We start from the raw sequence: 18,857 nt of genomic DNA, 5'->3' as shown, positions 1-18,857 counted from the left end.
ATGGGGTCTATTTTACGCGTTATCCAACCATTTGCCAACCATAATGTTAACAATCATTTTATTTTTTAAAAGGTTCAATTAAACGAATTCTATCGCATTATTTTATTCATGGAAACTATCAAAGCACAGCCAGATAAGAGAACCGAATTAGTTCTATTCAAACTTCCTTCCGCAACGAAATTTGCGTTAACGAAAAAGAGTTTTATCAGACATGTTGAAAATCGCGATTCAATCAAAATAGTGAATTTAAAAAAATTAAGCCATTTACAATCTAAGTGACAATCTTTGTATGAATGGGAGCATATTCAGCTTTATAAATCAGCAAAAACGCAGAATAATGAGTTTTTCGTTCGTTGGTTCACGGTGATCAATTTCACCCGACTGAACAATTTCGCCCGAATCGACGGTATAAATTTATTTATTTAAACTATATTTCTCACTAATAATCAATTAGCTGTACTATCAAACTCGCCTTCGTACTACAGTGGTAACCCGATTTTGTCACTCCCCGATTTTGTCACCCCCGATTTTGTCACGTTTTTGACCCGATTTTGTCACGCTTTTGATTTATCAAAAGCTTAGTTTGAAAATCATTTTGAAACATGTCAAATGTGTTAAGAGACTGTGAAAAGAGCTGTGTTGATTATCGTGGAGTTTTCACAAAATTTGTTTCTTATCTCCACAACTATAATAGCTAGAAGGTCATTTTCTTTGGCAAAGTTTTTTATAATAATCTTCTTAAAAATTTTGTAGAACATTGTTTTGCTCTATCTCTTACTGCTTGAAAAATAAATTTTCTATCTTACTTTTAGGAGGATTAATCAAAAAATGGTTCATACCGTAAGAAAGAGCTTTTCACGCTATGAAATTTCTATGAACATAGTTAACCAGTATAATCAACCATTTCGGCGCAATTAAGACACGCGCGATTTCATACCTGTGGGACTGCTGTGAACAGGTGACAAATGTCCACAGAGAGGTAGATGGAAGTGCGAAATGTCCTAAAAGTGATCAGAAAGAAATATATGTAGTTCGTTCTGCAATTTATCTGCAAAAAAATAAAAATTGAAAAAATACCCGATTTTGTCACTGTCCCGTTTTTGTCACCCCTAAATTCATCATGGGGGTGACAAAATCGGGTCATTACTGTATTAGTTGAAGAACTAATGAATCTAAAAATGACGAAACCACGATTGATTATCAGATGTGCACGCGAATATTTCACTACTTTACCTTTCGAAAACTTGAGCAAATACAGACGACTTACAGCAAATCCTCCTTCGTGTACAAGCGATAAAATATACTACTAAATACGGCTATCAGCTTCACTTCAACTTTCAATTTACAATCTTCTAATTTGCAACTCATCCATCTACACTTGTTTATTTCTTGTTACTGTCATATCATTTCCCTGCCGCTTTGTCATTCTTCGCCTACTACGCTGCGCTCGTTCGATGAACGCTAGTCGCGGTGTTCAAAATACCGTTATTAAAAAATAAAATAGGCCATTTAAATGGCAAATGCCATTTGGTTTGTATTGCCATCCTACACCTCTGAGTTAATTCTCAAAAAAAGCGTTCGACGATTTTTTGAGTTACGCCCTTTTGAAGTGTTAAAGGTCAGATAGCTCACATAAAGTAAATAAAAATCTTCAATGACACTTCCAAAATAAACGTAAATCACAGCTGGTGTTGATTTTTTATGCAGCATATTTCCATTGGCGACCATTTTGGGGGTTTTACGCTGTATTGAGACTAACCGGAAATATTCCGGATTAAGTTATCGTTGTGGGAAATGGCCAGTATCGAACATGAACAAATACTGCTCATGCGACACCTCAATTTACGCCAGAATTCAAGCACTAGTTCAATTGAAGTCAGATCAACTACCTAGAACCACGTTGGTTATGTCTGGACAAATTCCGCAGACTTCTGGGAACACCCAGACATGTGGCCAGTTTCTTCCATGAACAAAAATTTATTGAGCGACACCTTAAATCACACTAGAATTCAATAACTAGATCAATGAAAGCCAAATCAGCTATCTAGAGTCCGGTTTAGTCCAGGAACCCTTTAGGATATGACTAGTTTCGAACATGAACGAAAACTCATCATACGACACCTTAAATCTCACTAAAACTTTTAAAATAGATCCATGTAAGCCAAATTGAGTACCTAGAATCACAATGGCTAATTCCGGACATGGTTTATTATCAAAAATATACCACATTGTGTTATTGACTTTCCTAGGGGTTACCGGAGTCACCCAAGCATGTCCAGATATGACCAAACCGGACTACATGATTCCGAGGCTTCGCGCAGTAGTGAAAACCGTCTCCCGAATGTGTCAGTATAGCAAGCTCCGAAGTAAACCAGAAACGTCTAGCTCATCATGTCCGCCCGTTTAGCTACGCCGGAGTGAAAAATTGGATCCCACTGGTCACCTGCCTCATTATACGTGCGGTACACCTGGAAGTCGCTAATGACTTATTCACAACTTCCTGCATTAGGTGCGTTAGGAGATTTGTTGGCTGTTGCGGTCCACCAGTAGAGTTTTTTAGTGACAACGGAACGAATTTTCAGGGAGCAAAAGGAAAATGCGTATTCCGATGAGAAGTTAGACGATGAAGGGCTACAGACTTTGGTCGTGGGGGCGGGGAGCATGATAAATTCGAGGCCTCTGACATATTTATTGCTAGATTCAGAAGAATCTGACGCACTTACTTTAAACCACTTTCTATTAGGAAGGTTCTCTGCGGGGTTGAGGCACCAGTTTCGTTCGACCCCCAAGATCCAGTTTTCCCTACCCCCAGAAGCAACATTTACCTCTTGCTCTAGTCTGGAAATTTCATTTATATTTTTATTTTATTTAAAAAGTAAAACCAATTTTCAGTTCAATAGTGAAAAGAGAAAGGAAATCCGTTGAGAAACAAGGATTCGATGTTCGATGAGTTGAATTTCGTAGTTCAAAATGGACAATTTTATTCTTTCAAATCAGTTCATTGTGCGATTAGTTTGGGTCCGGTTGAAGTAATCAACTGTTCAACGGAGGTCCTAAATTCATTGAATTTATCAAAATTGAAACCACATAGTTTATGACTGACTGCAAAAGCAAAGCCATGGGTTTATACCGTCTTTAGACATTACCCTTCTTTATGGACAGACTTCGCAGCCGACTGTTAGAGTACAGGAAAATTACGGGGCCAGTGCAACAATCCTACTGACTCTAACTAGCAAGCACCGCCTAGCCGAGATTCGAACATACGACGACTGGCTTGTTAGACCAGCATCGTACCTCGAAGCTAGGCTGATGACTGACTGAAATATGCTATCATCATGCTTCTGAGTATGAAATGGGGAAGGCAACTAGGAAAAAGCGCACAGCTCATAGCTCTAGCCATCCTAAGCCCCTACCTAGCGCTTCCACGTGACCATACCCGGAAATACTTCAGTTTGTATGATTAAGTAGCCAAGCTAGGAGGTTTCGGGGTCGTGTGGTCTTCAGTTCCTAACCTTACAACCATTGCCTAAACTATTGAACCACACGATTATTTCAAGTGCTATTTTCAAGTGCTATATTATTTAAACTAATATTTTTGGTAGACTAATTTATTTTCAGAGAGCGAAATAAGGCGCTATATCCTTGGCCAACTGCAGCCTGGCTTCTGGTCTAAATGCTATTGACATTTATTAGCAAAGGCACTCCCAACGTTTGTAAATAAATCATTATCTATAGGGGAAGCGTTTGATACGGGAGGTCCACGCATTCATCCTTCCACTTGATTTAAAGGAGTTTAATGGAATTAGGTATTATTTTTGGTTCCACTTGATTCCTTGGAATTCTTTCTGCGGTACATGCTGCGCAGTTGGCCTGGACGTTGCCAGGAAAAATGATTGATTCAAGTAATCGTCATTTTCCAGGATGCTTTCAAGAATTGGCTGGTTTAGTGTGATTAGATTAGATTAGATTAGAAAACCATGTTATCATTATGCTTCAACGTCAAACAATCGAAACAAGAATCTCAAAAAATCGAGCTGTTCGAGCTTTGCACAAAAGGCTTCCAAGCATTCTTCGATTTTCGCGGACTTCGTATTTTGTAAAGTTCCTACCATGGGAAGCGGATGAAAAAAAATCACGCACCGAAGAATTTCAATGCTTCGAGGAACACGCTCGACCCTCCAAATCAAATAATTTTTTTTAAACTTTATGTTCTGTAGGAGAAATAGTAGGCATAGCATAGAATACAAGAATATAAAAAAGGTGACATTGATTGTAAAAGGGATCATTAGCCTTTCAGAAGCGCACGAATAAACACTGATTTTAGTAATTTCCCAGAATTTGGATATTCGCCTTCAATTTTCAGAAGTGGGATGATTCTTCGTGAGCGCCCGAAACGGTCGATAATGCAGCAAAATTTTTCAACAAGCGAAGGATTATTGGCAACAGAAAATTCGTCGAATCATTCAACCATCGATGAAGCTTTGGAATCGGAACAAGGTCGTCAACATGGAATTAGAACTACAAGCAGTTTTTGTGAGGAAACCAGGGCCGTTGGTGCAGCTGCTGGTATGACTGTTGGAGCAGTCAGAGGTGGAACTGGCGTTGTAGGAGCAGCAAATTATGAAATTGACGCAACTGTGGGAGCAGTAAGATACGAAAAGTCGAATAAAATAACGAATTCTGGAGCTTCCAGTATATCAGGAAGAATTGGTGGTGCAGTAACTGAAGAAAGACCAATTGAAATGTTTGAGCCAAGAAGGAGAATTTCACGTGTTTTTCTTCACCCCGAGGACGTCCGAAACCTGATTCCTGAGTTCGATCCGGCAAAGATAACAACGACGAAATGGATCCAGAAAATCGAGCGAATGCAAGAAATTTATAATTGGGAATCCAAAGAAGTTTTTCACTACGCCACAATGCGACTGGGATCAGTGCCAAAATTGTGGTTTGAAGGAGTAGAAGAAGCAATTGAAGATTGGACCGACTTCAAATTAAAGATTGGACAAGCGTTTCCAGCCAGATTGGATGAAGCCGATGTTCATTGTCTCCTGATAAATAGGTACAAACTTTCAAGCGAATCTTACGAAAATTTTGCCTACGATGTCATCACGAAAGCAAGATTGGTGGACTTAAGTGAAACTGCAATTATGAAGTACATAATAAATGGCATTCCTGATCGTCAATTACAACTTGCCGTGAGTACTGCAGGACATAAAACTGTTGGTGAACTACTGTCAGCCCTGTGTCGCTATGAAAGTCAATTGAAAATGAGACAAAATGAGATTTGGAAATCGTCGAAAAACCCGCAACCTCGTGAACAAGTCAGCAGAATCGTCTGTTTCAATTGTGGTGAAAGTGGACATGTGGCTAGAAGATGCCCAGCAGGATATAATGGCAATCAACAAACTATTAACCGGCCATACCGTGAAAATCAACAGAGTGTAAGATATACTTCAAACTCGAGCAGAAACATGATGTCAGCTGTCGAGCCAGAGGAATCCACACGTCATCCCGGAGGACAAACTGGAGCATACGGAAATGAAGATTATTCGAGAGGTAGAGTAGACTATCAAGGTAGGGTTAGCTTAGAAACAGTTTACTTTAATATTTTAGTTAGATTTTCAAACGTTTTTAAAAGTTGCAATACTCTTTTCGATACCGGTAGTCCAATTTGTTTAATTAAGAGTTCCTTTGTTCCATCTAATTATCACGTTACTGTTTTTAATAATTTCGATTATGTAGATCTCAATAAGTCAAAAATTACCATTCTAGGATGTTTTGAAACTGAAATTGTAATTGACAATTTTATTTATGTTTTACAGTTTAAGATAGTTCCTGACTCTACAATGCGTCCTATGTGCATATTGGGATCTGATTTTATTAAGGGAAATGATTTAATGGTGGAATACGATGGATCATCGGCTCAATTTGGAGTAAAACGAAATCAATTTACCAGAAAACCTTTGAATTTCAATGCAGTCGAAGATGACTTTTGTCCTGAAATTTATAATATAGAGGTGAGCACAGATACCTTTTTGGAAACTGAGTCAGATAAACTTAATATAGGTGAAAATGATATTGATATCAAAGACATTTCGAAAATTAAATCTCTCTTTGAAAATGTTTATTGTAATGGCCCTATCCAAGGAAAACCGCATAATATTTATATAATGAAAATAGAAGTATCGCATCAACAACCATTCAATTTTACACCCCGTCGTTTATCTTACAGTCAGAAAAAAGAGGTAGAATTGCAGATTGAAAATCTTTTAAAAGAAGGAATTATAAAAGAAAGTAGTTCTCCGTATGCCAGCCGAATTGTTTTGGTAAAGAAAAACAACAATACATGGAGAATGTGTGTTGATTATCGAGAGCTTAACAAAGTTACAATTAAAGATCGTTATCCGATACCTTTAATTGAAGATCTTTTGGATTCCTTGAGAGACAGAAATTATTTTACTACATTAGATTTGAAAAGTGGATACCACCATTTACATATTGATAAAAATTCTCAAAAATACACAGCTTTTGTCACGCATCTCGGACAATTCGAATATACTCGTGTTCCGTTTGGTTTATGCAATGCACCTTCTGCGTTTATTAATTCCATTTTTCGAGAATTAATACAAGAAGGTAATATTAAAATTTATATGGATGATATATTGATTGCTACACGAACAATTGAAGAACATTTCACAGTTCTTGAACAAGTTTTCATTGTACTAAGGAACAATCAATTGCAATTACAACTGCAAAAATGTTCATTTCTCAAAACTAAAATCGAATACCTTGGTTACATGATATCTTCAAATGGAATCAACCCTAGTGAGAAACATGTAGAATGTATGAATCATTTTCCAGTACCAAAAAATATTAACGAAGTAAACAAATTTTTAGGACTTACAAGTTACTTTAGAAAATTTATTCGAAATTTTTCATTGATTGCTAAACCGTTGTATGATATAATTAAAAATGATAAGAAAGATTTTTGTTTAACAGAAAAGGAAATAAATGCTTTTGAAACATTGCGTAATAAATTAGTTTCGGAACCAGTTTTGAAAATATATTCTCCGTTTGCGAAAACTGAACTTCATACAGATGCAAGTTCAGTAGGATTTGGTGGTGTTTTAATGCAGCAACAGTCTGATGGAACATTACATCCAATCATGTACTTCAGTAAAAGAACGAACGCTAGTGAAGCTAAATTACATTCTTTTGAATTAGAAACTCTAGCTGTTGTCAATGCTATAAAACGCTTTCATATATATCTACAAGGAATTGAATTTACAATTGTTACAGACTGTGTAGCTTTGAAGGAAACATTGAAAAAGAAAGATATAAATGCCAAAATTGCACGCTGGGAAATATTTTTATCAGAATATAACTATGAAATAGTTCACAGAAGTTCTACTGATATGAAACATGTTGATGCTTTATCACGAATGTCGACTATTTATTCAATAGAAGTAGAAAATGACGATTTTGAAAGAGCACTGATGGCATGCCAGTTACAGGATCAAGAAATAAGTTGTATTAAAACTAAACTAGGTCTACAAGAAGATAAACATTTTGAGTTAAGAAATGGAATTGTCTACAGAAAAGCAAAAAATAAGCACCTTCTATTTGTTGTTCCCAGAAACATGATTAATCAAATTTTAAAAATATACCATGATGATTTTGGACACTTTGGAACAGAGAAAGTATACGAACTAATAAATAATTCTTATTGGTTTCCTAGTATGAAGGAACAAATTTCCAATTATATCAAAAATTGTTTGAAATGTATAGTTTTTAATAAAAAAAATTTTAACAAAGATGGGTTTTTAAATATTGTTGAAAAAGGAGACGTTCCGTTTCATACTATTCACATAGATCATTTTGGACCGTTAACATTAGCGAATTGTAAATATAAATATATTTTTGTAGTAGTGGATGCCTTTTCAAAATTTATTAAACTGTTTGCTTGTAAAACGACCAATACAAGTGAAGTTTTGAAATGCTTACGAATTTATTTCAATAATTACTCGGCACCTTCACAGATAGTGTCAGATAGAGGAAGCTGCTTTACGTCTAGAAGTTTCAAGGATTTTATAAATGAATTTTCAGTAAAACATATATTAACAGCATCTGCTTGTCCACAAGCAAATGGACAAGTTGAAAGATTCAATAGAGTGCTTAGACCCATATTAGCTAAAATAATTGATGGTAATCCTTCCAGGGGATTTGGTCCAATATTATTAGATACAGAGCATTTTATAAATAACACTTATTGTCGCTCGATTGCCAACACACCTTCTCTAGTTTTATTCGGGGTACGACAAAGAAACCGTAACACAGTAGAAAATATTTTCCAAAGAAATCCTGAGATAAGAGATTTAATAAAAATTAGAGAAAAAGCCATTGCAATAAACAAAGCCATTCAAAACTATAATAAAAAGCAATATGATGCGAAATGTAAATTGAATACAGTTTACCAAGAAGGAGATTTGGTTTATATTCCTCACCATGCTATTCCTGGAGGATCAACTAAATTACAAGCACAATTTAAAGGTCCATATATAATTAAAAAAGTACTTCCAAACAATCGTTATGTGATTAGTGATGTGGAAGGATGCCAGATTACTCGTATTCCATTCACTGGCATATTCGATCCAACAAATATGAAATTATGGAAACCACCAGATTTACAATAATGCACATCGAGGACGATGTATTTCGTCAGGATAGCCGAGCTGTAGGAGAAATAGTAGGCATAGCATAGAATACAAGAATATAAAAAAGGTGACATTGATTGTAAAACGGATCATTAGCCTTTCAGAAGCGCACGAATAAACACTGATTTTAGTAATTTCCCAGAATTTGGATATTCGCCTTCAGTTCCTTTCTTTCCGAACCTGAACAACGTATTCTTATTATTCTTCTTATTAATACCAACACAGCCACAATAAAGGATTCCTGGAAATAATTTTAAATCATTTCTAATTAAAGAAATATTTCAAATTATTTTCTTGTCTGTATTCACATTTGCAAAAAATCAGAGATATATTGCAAATGTTTAATCGGCCAGGTCAACTGTGAAGCATTGCCGCAAAGACGATTATAAGAAATAAATCTTGTGTGAATAAGTTATTCATACATAGATGCATTTCAAAATCAACAGGGGAAGAAGAAATGGGGACGTCTCGTACCAACCGTTTCTGATTAACTGTAAATTTGTTTCGTTGGGAGTATCTTTGCTAATAAAGGTTAGGTGATACTCCGGACCCTCGCTTTCCGAACCTGAACAACGTATTGGAACAAACCTCAAACACAAAACACAGTCTGGAAAGGAAGAAAAAATGTGATGTGAAAAAAACTAGATCCTGAAACAAACGAGGATACTACATTCAACTGTACTGAAGTTAATTAATTAACATTATCTGTAAATTTCTCCAAAAGATTGCAAGTAGTATTAGAAATACGGCTAAATTTGAAAGGATTTAACAAACTTATCACTTTGCAGTTGAATCAACTGGATTTGTTTCTTATCGTAGATATGCTTGAGTGTTACTCAACCATCAAGCAATGTTTCATTATTCGGCATGTTAGTTTCATCATTCTTAATCAACTTCGGACAGGTCGCTCAGCGGTGTCAGCACCAGGTCACTTTCCCTGTATTAATTTGCAAATACCCCCTATCCCCTCTTTTTTTTTTTAGATTGACCGATTCATTACGCTTTGTGGGGAAAAAATCCCCACTTCTCGCTTCGTCCATTGCGAATGATAAATAATAAGATGATGTTGGTAGAATGGCGGAATACTCACTTGAATCTCTCTGAAATAACATAAAACAAAATTGCCACCCGTACACATAAGGCGGACACAGTAGACAACAGTTCAAACCCCACACTTCCCTACTCGGTAGCAATTGGTGATGAGTTGACCGAGTGACCGTCCGTCGTTCATTAGCGTTCTATCTCGCACCGCAATCGGGCGGTTCGCGTGTTGACTCTCGCAGCCTCAGAGTGTATTCAAATAATTAATCCATTCGTTTCAACACCGTGTCAACCCAGACGGAACTTCAACTTATCGATAAATCAAACTATAGATAAGTGACAGTCCTTGAGAAGATACGCTAAAACAAAGTGTGATTTAAAAGTTGTGCAAATCGTTAGTTCGGTTTGTCGGTTAAACAGTACCCTATCCGTAATGGAGGTGGATTTATTCACGGTGACCGCCATCGGGGTCATAATTATGGTGCTTTTTCACTACGCGTCGAAGAAGTACCAATACTTCCTGTCGAAGCCGATACCCTGTGTGAAGCCGACATTCTTTTTCGGCAGCACCGGTCCGATCATGTTCCGCCGACGCGATGTGACCTCTCACATCAGGATGCTGTACAATACGTTTCCGGAGTTCAAGTAAGTCCAACCAACAGAATCCGTTTGCCAAAAAAGACGTGAACAAATATTAACTAACTTGTTTCCAGGGTGGTTGGTTTCTATGACTTTATGAAACCGATCTTCATGCTGCGGGATCCGGAGGTGATCAAGAAGATTGGGGTAAAGGATTTCGATTATTTTATGGATCACACACCGACCATGACCGCTGGCAGCCTGGACGATCAAGCCACCAACGACAGTCTGTTCGGAAATTCGCTGTTTGCTCTGCGTGGTCAAAAGTGGCGCGACATGAGAGCTACCCTGAGTCCGGCCTTTACCGGCAGCAAGATGAGGCACATGTTCGATCTGGTGGCGCAATGTGCCCAGTCTATGAATAGTTTCTTCCTTGCGGAAGCGAAAGCTGGGAAGCGGTTGGAGTATGAAATGAAGGATACTTTCTCGCGGTTCGGTAATGACGTTATTGCTACGGTTGCGTTCGGTATTCAGGTGGATTCGCTAAAGGATCGAGACAATGAATTTTACTTGAAAGGCAAACAGATGATCAACTTTCAAACGATTATGGTCTTAGTCAAGTTCTTACTGCTGAGAAGTATGCCACGGTTGATGCAAAAATTAAAAATTGACTTTTTGGATTCCAATCTTACGGAATATTTCAAAACAATGATCACTGACAATATGAAGCAGAGGGAGGTCCATGGAATTGTGCGTAATGACATGATACACATGCTGATGGAAGTTCGGAAAGGTGCCTTAAAACATTCGAAAGACGAGCAAGACCAGAAAGATGCGGGATTCGCCACGGTTGAAGAATCTAGTGTTGGAAAATTGGCCCATTCCAGGGTGTGGACAGAGAACGAATTGATTGCACAGTGCTTTCTGTTTTTCCTAGCCGGATTCGACACTGTCTCCACATGTATGGCTTTCTTGACCTACGAACTAACAATCAATCCGGACATTCAAAATCGTCTGTACGAAGAAATCAAAGAAACGGAACAATCTCTCAATGGCAAGCCCCTATGCTATGAAGTGCTGCAGAAAATGACGTACATGGATATGGTAGTATCGGAAGCCCTTCGAATGTGGCCTCCAGCGGTAGTTTCCGACCGATTTTGCGTCAAGGATTACGTTTACGATGACGGAGCTGGAACGCGTTTCAAAATCGAAAAAAATCAAACAATTTGGATTCCGACCATCGCCATCCACAGTGATCCGAAGTACTATCCGAACCCGGCTAAATTTGATCCGGAGCGTTTCAACGAGGAAAACCGATCGAAAATAAATGCCGGAGCGTATCTTCCGTTCGGCGTTGGTCCACGGAACTGCATCGGATCCCGTTTGGCGCTGATGGAGGTTAAACTGATTCTGTACTTTCTGCTGAAAGACTTCAGCCTGGAACCGACCGAAAAGACGCAAATTCCGCTGCAGATGTCGAAGAATTTGTTTGCTCTCCAGGCGGACAAGGGTGTGTGGCTGGAGATCAAACCGAGAAACGTGTGAAGCACTGAGAATACTTTACTGTAATGAGAGTATTGTAATAATGGATGAATATATTATTCAACGGTTTCAAATAACACTGAATCACCGTTGATTAATCGATGGTAATTACTAGTCGAAAGTCATTTCCATAATCATTCACCCTGTGACCGTTGGCAGTGGAAGATGGGCTTTTGTTTTACACTTCAGACTGGTGCTTCGTTTGTATTTACATTTACAAACATGCAAACTACAACAATTTTATCAGACTTTTATGGGATGATAAAGAACAATCCTCTATCAGTTTGCGTCCCTAATATTGTAGCGGCGTAGATAAAAAATACGAAAACTGTTTGATTTTTCCGGCATTCTGCAATTACGAGCATTACATTAATTTACAGCAAACATTCAAAGAAGTTAAATGAAATGTTTTTTCATTGCTGAACTTTTTTCTTTTGCCAAAGTATGCTACAGCCCCGTTCAATAAATGGCAGTTTCCGGCTTAACTTTTCGGCTACCTTGATGGCTGCCCAGTAATGCTCAATTCCAAGCGGGCGGAACTCTGGATGATTTGGTGGATTATACGCTTTTACGACGAATTTGATGTTTCATACTTCTGCTATACACAGCAACAAGATGGTTTGGAAGGCACTCCCCTTTTGCTAATTGGGTTCCTGCCCGAACTTGCCCATTTCAATCGACCGCTTGGCATCTGATACTGCCTTGCCAACAGTTGTATTTGAAACAGACCAGACATCACAAAAGGTGAGGAACCCGACCTTGCAGAAGAATGGAAAAACGGAGTAAACGAAGGATAGCGAATCTATTTCCATTACTACTTATCACACAAATACCAGCCGATTAGGCTAAAAACTCCGAACGTTCGGGTGCTACTGGATTCAAAATCAAGGTTGAAATTGGCCATCTGTACCGTGTTTCCTGTTTCACTGTTCCGTTTTTCTTCGTTTCCTGTTCCATGCTTTGCTTATTTTCAAATCTATTTATCCTAATGCTTTTCACACATTTTTTTGTTATTTTCTTCCCCGTTTTCAGACTTTTCTCTTCTCTTTTTCCCTTTCTCTTGCTTTCAGTTTTCGTATTTTTCGAACTCTTTTTATCTCCATTAGTCTTCGTCTGTGTCATTTTCTTCTTTTTGATGCTCCATTTTCCGTTTTTTTTGTCGTTTTTGAGTTTTCTTCATCGGTTTTCTTTACTCTCTTTCATTATTTTTCTTTTTTGGGGTCTCATGGTTTCTGTTCCCCATTCCTTTTCTTGTCTTGTTTTCCTTGTTGTTCTTTTTTTCTTTTTTGCTTTCGTTTTTCGTTTTCTGCTCGCTGTTTCCTCTTACACTTTTCCTTTTCTCTCCTCTTTTCTGTCCCGTACTTCACTCTTGTCCATGTTCCACATTTCTGCTCCCTTTTTTTCGTATTTCCAGGACCGTAGTTCCCCTTTGTCTGTTTCGTTTTTTGTCATTTTCTACGCTATTCGACTTTTTTCTGTTTTCGATCCCCGTTTCCACCATTTCACTTCTTTTTGCGCCCATTTTTGGTTCGTTCGTCATTCGTTTTTTTTGTTCATCTGTTCCGGTCATTTTCTCATTATGTCCTGCTTTTCTTCCTTTTCTGTCACGTTTTATATTGTTTTCCATTTTATCCCTTTTGTCTTCTGTTTTCAATTGTTTCCCTCCATTTTATTTTATTTGACCAGTTTTTCCCCTTTTTCTGTTCGTTTCTCCATTGTCTTGCTCCCGTATTTTCTATTCTTCTTTTCCTCTTTTTCTATTCTTCTCCTTTTTCTCCCGTGTTTGCTTGTTTTCTGTAGAATTATTCCTCGTTTTCTTTAGTTTCTTCCTTTTTTCTCATTTTTCTTCTTTTCTCTTCCGTTCTTCATCCTTTTCGGTCCAGTTTCCTCGTTTTCTTTGCTTTTCTCTGCCATTTCCTTTTTTTCTACTTTATTCTCCTTGTATGTGCACCGTCAGTGCCAGTGCGCCCGCACGGTTAACATTGACAGAAGCTTCCGCGACCGCGAAAATTTTACTTCTCGGTGCCGGTACTTTTTTTTCTTCCCATTTCATGGACAAGCAAAAACCAAGGGTAAGTCGCTGAGAACATTCCGTTCACCTCTTTCATGGAAATTTTGTTCAGTCTGTGCCTACTGTGCTGCCGAGGTGCTGATCATGTGAAACCTGTCAAATTCGCCTGCGCTCAGATTGACCGTTTGATCCTTTTGACATTAACAAACATTGGCAGGGCTGCCAATTTCTAACATTTCAAAATTTAAATGTCAAAAAAGTGGGCCACAGTGTGCCATAAACTGAAATGAATGTACCGCAATTGCAATCAATGAGGTCAGCTGTTCCCTAAATTGAGCCTGCCTCAATGTTCTAAGCGACTTACCCTTGGCAAAAACGTTTGCGCATGGACCATAACAAACATCGTACGTCGAATCGTGTGCGATGTGAGTTACCGTGGTACATGTGTAAGAGGTTTCGCGCGCCACCTGAAACTCGCATAGAATTAAAATAGGTCTCGCTCTATTCTAGCATTGGGCGATACTGTATCTGTATCGAAAAAATCGATACTTTTGAGCCGATACATCGATATTTTGGATCGATACTGAGCGTCCCGATACCGGCCAGTATCGATGCTAAAACGACGATATTTGTATCGATACCTTTATAGTAAATGCTAGAGAAACTAAAATACTTTATTGCGCTCTTCACACTCAATTGGACTGCACAGTTATTAAGTGCAACCTTCAAAACTGTGATGAAAAGTGTGCTACTGATAATATCGCTAGTAATCTTATATCGATAATACCATCAAACTTTATCGTCATGGAAGAATATCGAAAATTGGAGGGTTTAAAGTGAAATCTTCTTCTTGGTTTGTTATTATTTTAACATTTTTGTTCTATTTCTTACGTATTTTTGCTTATATTGCCATATTATCGTTATTAATTATTAACGATAACAAAACTTTATCAATAATCGTTATAGATTTTGACCGACATTTCCCATCATTACAACTCTCCCATCTGAGCTGACATTTGAATTAGCAGTGGCGCCAGTACCAGTTGTAGGGAAAGCAAATAGTATTTGATTTTTCATTTATTTCATATATGCTGCATATTTATTCAAGTTATGAATTATGCGTGGAATTATGTATTTAGAAGCTATTTTTATATTATTCTTTGCGTCGATAACAACCCTACGTAAGCATTAGAATTTAAATAGAAATCAACCAAGATTTTTCCCACGAAATTTTGGCAACTTTTATCACCTACAAAATGTGTGACTGGACAAGTGTGTTCAAAATCCAACTTTCAATGCAAAGAGCAATACTTATCCTAATGCGATGTCCATTAGGATTTCACCTGCATAATACCAGAGACAGACATACAATTGTACCAGCGTTGTACCTGTACAATTGTATGTCTGTCACCGTGTACAACGATCGAATCACGCAAGCAAAGTGGTACAACCAAGGGGTCGGTCACTCGGCACAGCCGTTTTTATGTTAGGCGACTTGAAACGAACCGAACTGTGCCGATGCTGTACCGAAAGTGCCGAACTGCAAGATTTGTTAAATTCGTTTAAATATGATAGATCTGGCAACCGTGCGAGATGATTTTGACAACTGGCAGTGCTCCCATTTCATATGTAAAATTGAACCGGGGGTGTGTAAAGCCCTATAAATGTTATTTTTATAAGGCTTTAGAGGTGTGCCGTTTGATATCTCTGCAGTGCCGGGGCACTATGTGCTGAGTGTCCGACCCCTTGGGTACAACGGTGGTTTCTGTACCTACCTCTTTCACCGTTGTACGAAGCTACAACTGCTCGATTTTTACTGCGCGCAGCGCCAATGACTACTAGTTGTAATGTTCCGCCAACAAACTCGATCCATGGCTGTCCGCCTCCAATTTCTCGAATGTCCCACACTTTCCAGGACTTGCTCCATATGGTCTAACCGTCAAGCACGCTGCGTACCTCTGCGCCTGGTACCAACCGAATTCGAGGCAAACATCATTTTTACGGGATTGTTTTCTGGCATTCTCACAACATGTCCCGGCCATTGTACTCTTCCAGCCTCAGCAACTTTCTGAATGCTGGGTTGGCCGAAAAGCTGCGCCAGCTTGTGGTTCATGTTTTTCCTCCATAGACCGTACTCACATACACCACCAAAGATGATCCTAAGCACACGACGCACAGAGGAGTAACTAGGGCTAAAAGCTGGCCAAAATTATTTTCTTATGTATTAGGTAATATTTTGCTCGAATATGAAGTGAAACGTAAAAATAGTTAATTTTGTAACCAACTGGTGCCATTACTAGTCATTTCAATTCACTTATCAGTGCAAATTATACTTTTCTTCTAGTCACTATTTTGCAGAATTCTCCAAAACCTACAAATGCATGAGCAAATCAATGAGTATCTTGTTTGTTCTTGAATCATATAAGAAAATGATATTGGTTAATACCAAATTGTTGATAGTGGAGTAGACTGATTAGAATCTAAATCAACGCAGATGTCTTCTCTGTGATATATAGCCTCTGTTATATAATTTATCAAATTACAACCACGCCACACATACTAGTCGCGTTGACGGCATTAAACGATCTCTTGCACACTCATAGAAATGCCCGTATGTACGTGTGGGTGAAAATCTGCCAAAATTTTTCAATCTCTTGCGCTCTTTAAGAAATTCCTATTTCGCTTCACCCCTACAGTAAACTTATGGAGGTAGCAGCAGCTTCCGTTCGTCAACGCGAATAACATACTTTACCGTCATCCAACTAACATTTTTCCTACTATTTTTGTCAGCGAGTTATGTTGAATGGGAATGTTGATTCAAATAGTGACACATCTGGAGAACAGATCTCATAATCCCTAGACATGTAGTATAGCTAGTGTGCCCATTGTATTCAAGGTGAATTATCTTGCACAAAAGAGTACGCAACTAGATGCGAATTGTCGATATTTCCTTGAAAACGATGTGAAACATACAATTTTCAAAGGGGTCGCAAATGCCAGTCCGGACGTTTCCGGATGAGCTTTACGTACCGATTTGTTCAGAATACCACAAAGATTCATTCCTCCATAGAATATATGACCAGATTCTGCAAGATTTGATAACTTTTTAACCATTGAAAAAGCACAAAATTGCAAAAAAATAGTTGTTTGACAAAACTATTTAAAACAAGTCATATTTTCAAAATTTTAAATTTTCTTCCTACAAACCAGTTAGAATTACTTATGATGAACCTATGTTTTGATAAATATCCTTTGTTAATCGTTTTGTTTACTTCTGATGAAATCCGTTTCCTGATGCTTGATGATTTTTAAAAAAAATGTTTCAAATATTGTCAATGTTTGTACACCTGCCATAACTTACAGGTATATTTCTACGTGTTTTGACTAAGAGTACTTTGTGCAGCATCTATTTAAGCATACAAAAAATATATATTATATTAAAAGACCGAAAAAAATGTTTTTCTTATTTTGGCCAGCTTTTTGCCCTAGTTACTCCTCTGTGCGACGTCCAAAAGTGATCAGTCTCCGTCGAGCATTGTTCACGTTTCGTGCCCGTAGACTATCGGTCTTATTTGCGCTTTGTACATGGTACATTTGGTCAGGGATGAAGCTTGCCAGATTTTAGGGTCTTGTAGAATCCGTAGTAAGCACGACTTCCGGCAAGAATACCTCTGCGTATTTCTCTGCTGCAGATGTTATCCGACCACCTTGAACTCGTAGAAATTAAAATAAGAGGTGTACCTAATTAATGCGACAGCTAATTTTTTTTTCGATAAATTAACTCTGCAAAAATAGATGCATTCCCAGTTCCAGTCTTAATCAAATTTTAAGTAAAACTTCAATTTCAATTTGAAATCTAATTTAAAGTCGGATTTCTTGGGTGATGTAAAAAAATCAAATTCAATTTCAAATCCTCTTTCAAGTTCAAGTATAAGTCCAATTTAACTCCAATTTCTGGCAAAGTTGTAAGTATAATTTCTAGTCAAATTTTACATCCAATTCACTATTAGTTACTAGTAAAATTTTAAGTTCTTTATTATGTCCTATTTCATGTGTAATTTCAAGTCCAATTTATATATTCTAGTCTGAATTGGTCCGAACTTGAGTTTAACTTCGCGTCCAATTTTAAGTGTGATTTGAAGTCCAAATTCAAGTTCCACTTCAAGTTTAATTTTAAGTTAAATTTAAAGTCTTACTTCCAGCTCAATTTAAAGTAAAGATTCAAGTTGAAATTGATTCAAACTGAAGTCCAATATCATTTGTTCATCAACATCAATTTGAAGTTCAATTTTAAGCATAATGCCATGCTCAATTCTAAGTTAAATTTCAGTTCCCATTTCAAGTTCAATATCAAGTTTAATTTCAGGTTCAATTTTAAGTAAAATTTCAAGTGCAATTCCAGCTCCGATTTTAAAATTAATTTCAAATGCAATTAGACAACTCACAAGTTGCTGAGTGAAGCTCTGCTTTCCTCAATGGAGGTACAGTCAACCAAAGTACCGGGATGTTGAAACTAAACATACTGTCGATAATTGTAAGCGGTAGGCACTATACAATTGTCCTAGAGCTATCGAAACATCAGCATTCAGTCTAGATTTGAACCCCTTTGAACATCTTTTTAGATAATTTTATTTCTAAATGAGAAATCATTCGATTTCTTATCACAATGACTTAAACCGAGCTCTTGTAAAAAAATGGTCAGCAATTCACAGAGGGATATTTGAAAAATTGTTAATTTTATCCCAAACAGATTAAAACAGGTCATCAAGATTGTAAATGGTCCTACGAGGTAGTAGATGAACGAGAAAGGACATTTGTTTCAACTAATAGTTAACTGTCCGAATACTTTTTTGGCTGCATTTTTGAGGAATTCAAACTATATGTACCCTATCTTCAAAACGGAAAGCTTTTCCCCGAATTTTTGTTGTGCATCTAAATATGCTTTAGTTAAACATTGTTTTAAAAAATAT

General features: G+C 37.5%; 1 protein-coding gene across 1 annotated transcript; it reads left to right on the top strand.

The window, feature by feature from the left end:
- The first annotated feature begins 9,992 nt into the window (after nucleotides 1-9,992).
- On the top strand, nucleotides 9,993-11,984 carry LOC128733721 (probable cytochrome P450 9f2). Its single transcript, XM_053827489.1, has 2 exons — nucleotides 9,993-10,400; nucleotides 10,469-11,984. The coding sequence occupies exons 1-2, from the start codon at nucleotides 10,189-10,191 to the stop codon at nucleotides 11,877-11,879; spliced, it is 1,623 nt and encodes a 540-aa protein (XP_053683464.1). The 5' UTR covers nucleotides 9,993-10,188; the 3' UTR covers nucleotides 11,880-11,984.
- The last annotated feature ends 6,873 nt before the right edge of the window (nucleotides 11,985-18,857 follow it).

This window comes from Sabethes cyaneus, chromosome 2, assembly GCF_943734655.1.
Source record: "Sabethes cyaneus chromosome 2, idSabCyanKW18_F2, whole genome shotgun sequence".
NCBI lineage: Eukaryota > Metazoa > Arthropoda > Insecta > Diptera > Culicidae > Sabethes > Sabethes cyaneus.
This window is presented reverse-complemented; position numbering and strand designations above follow the sequence as displayed.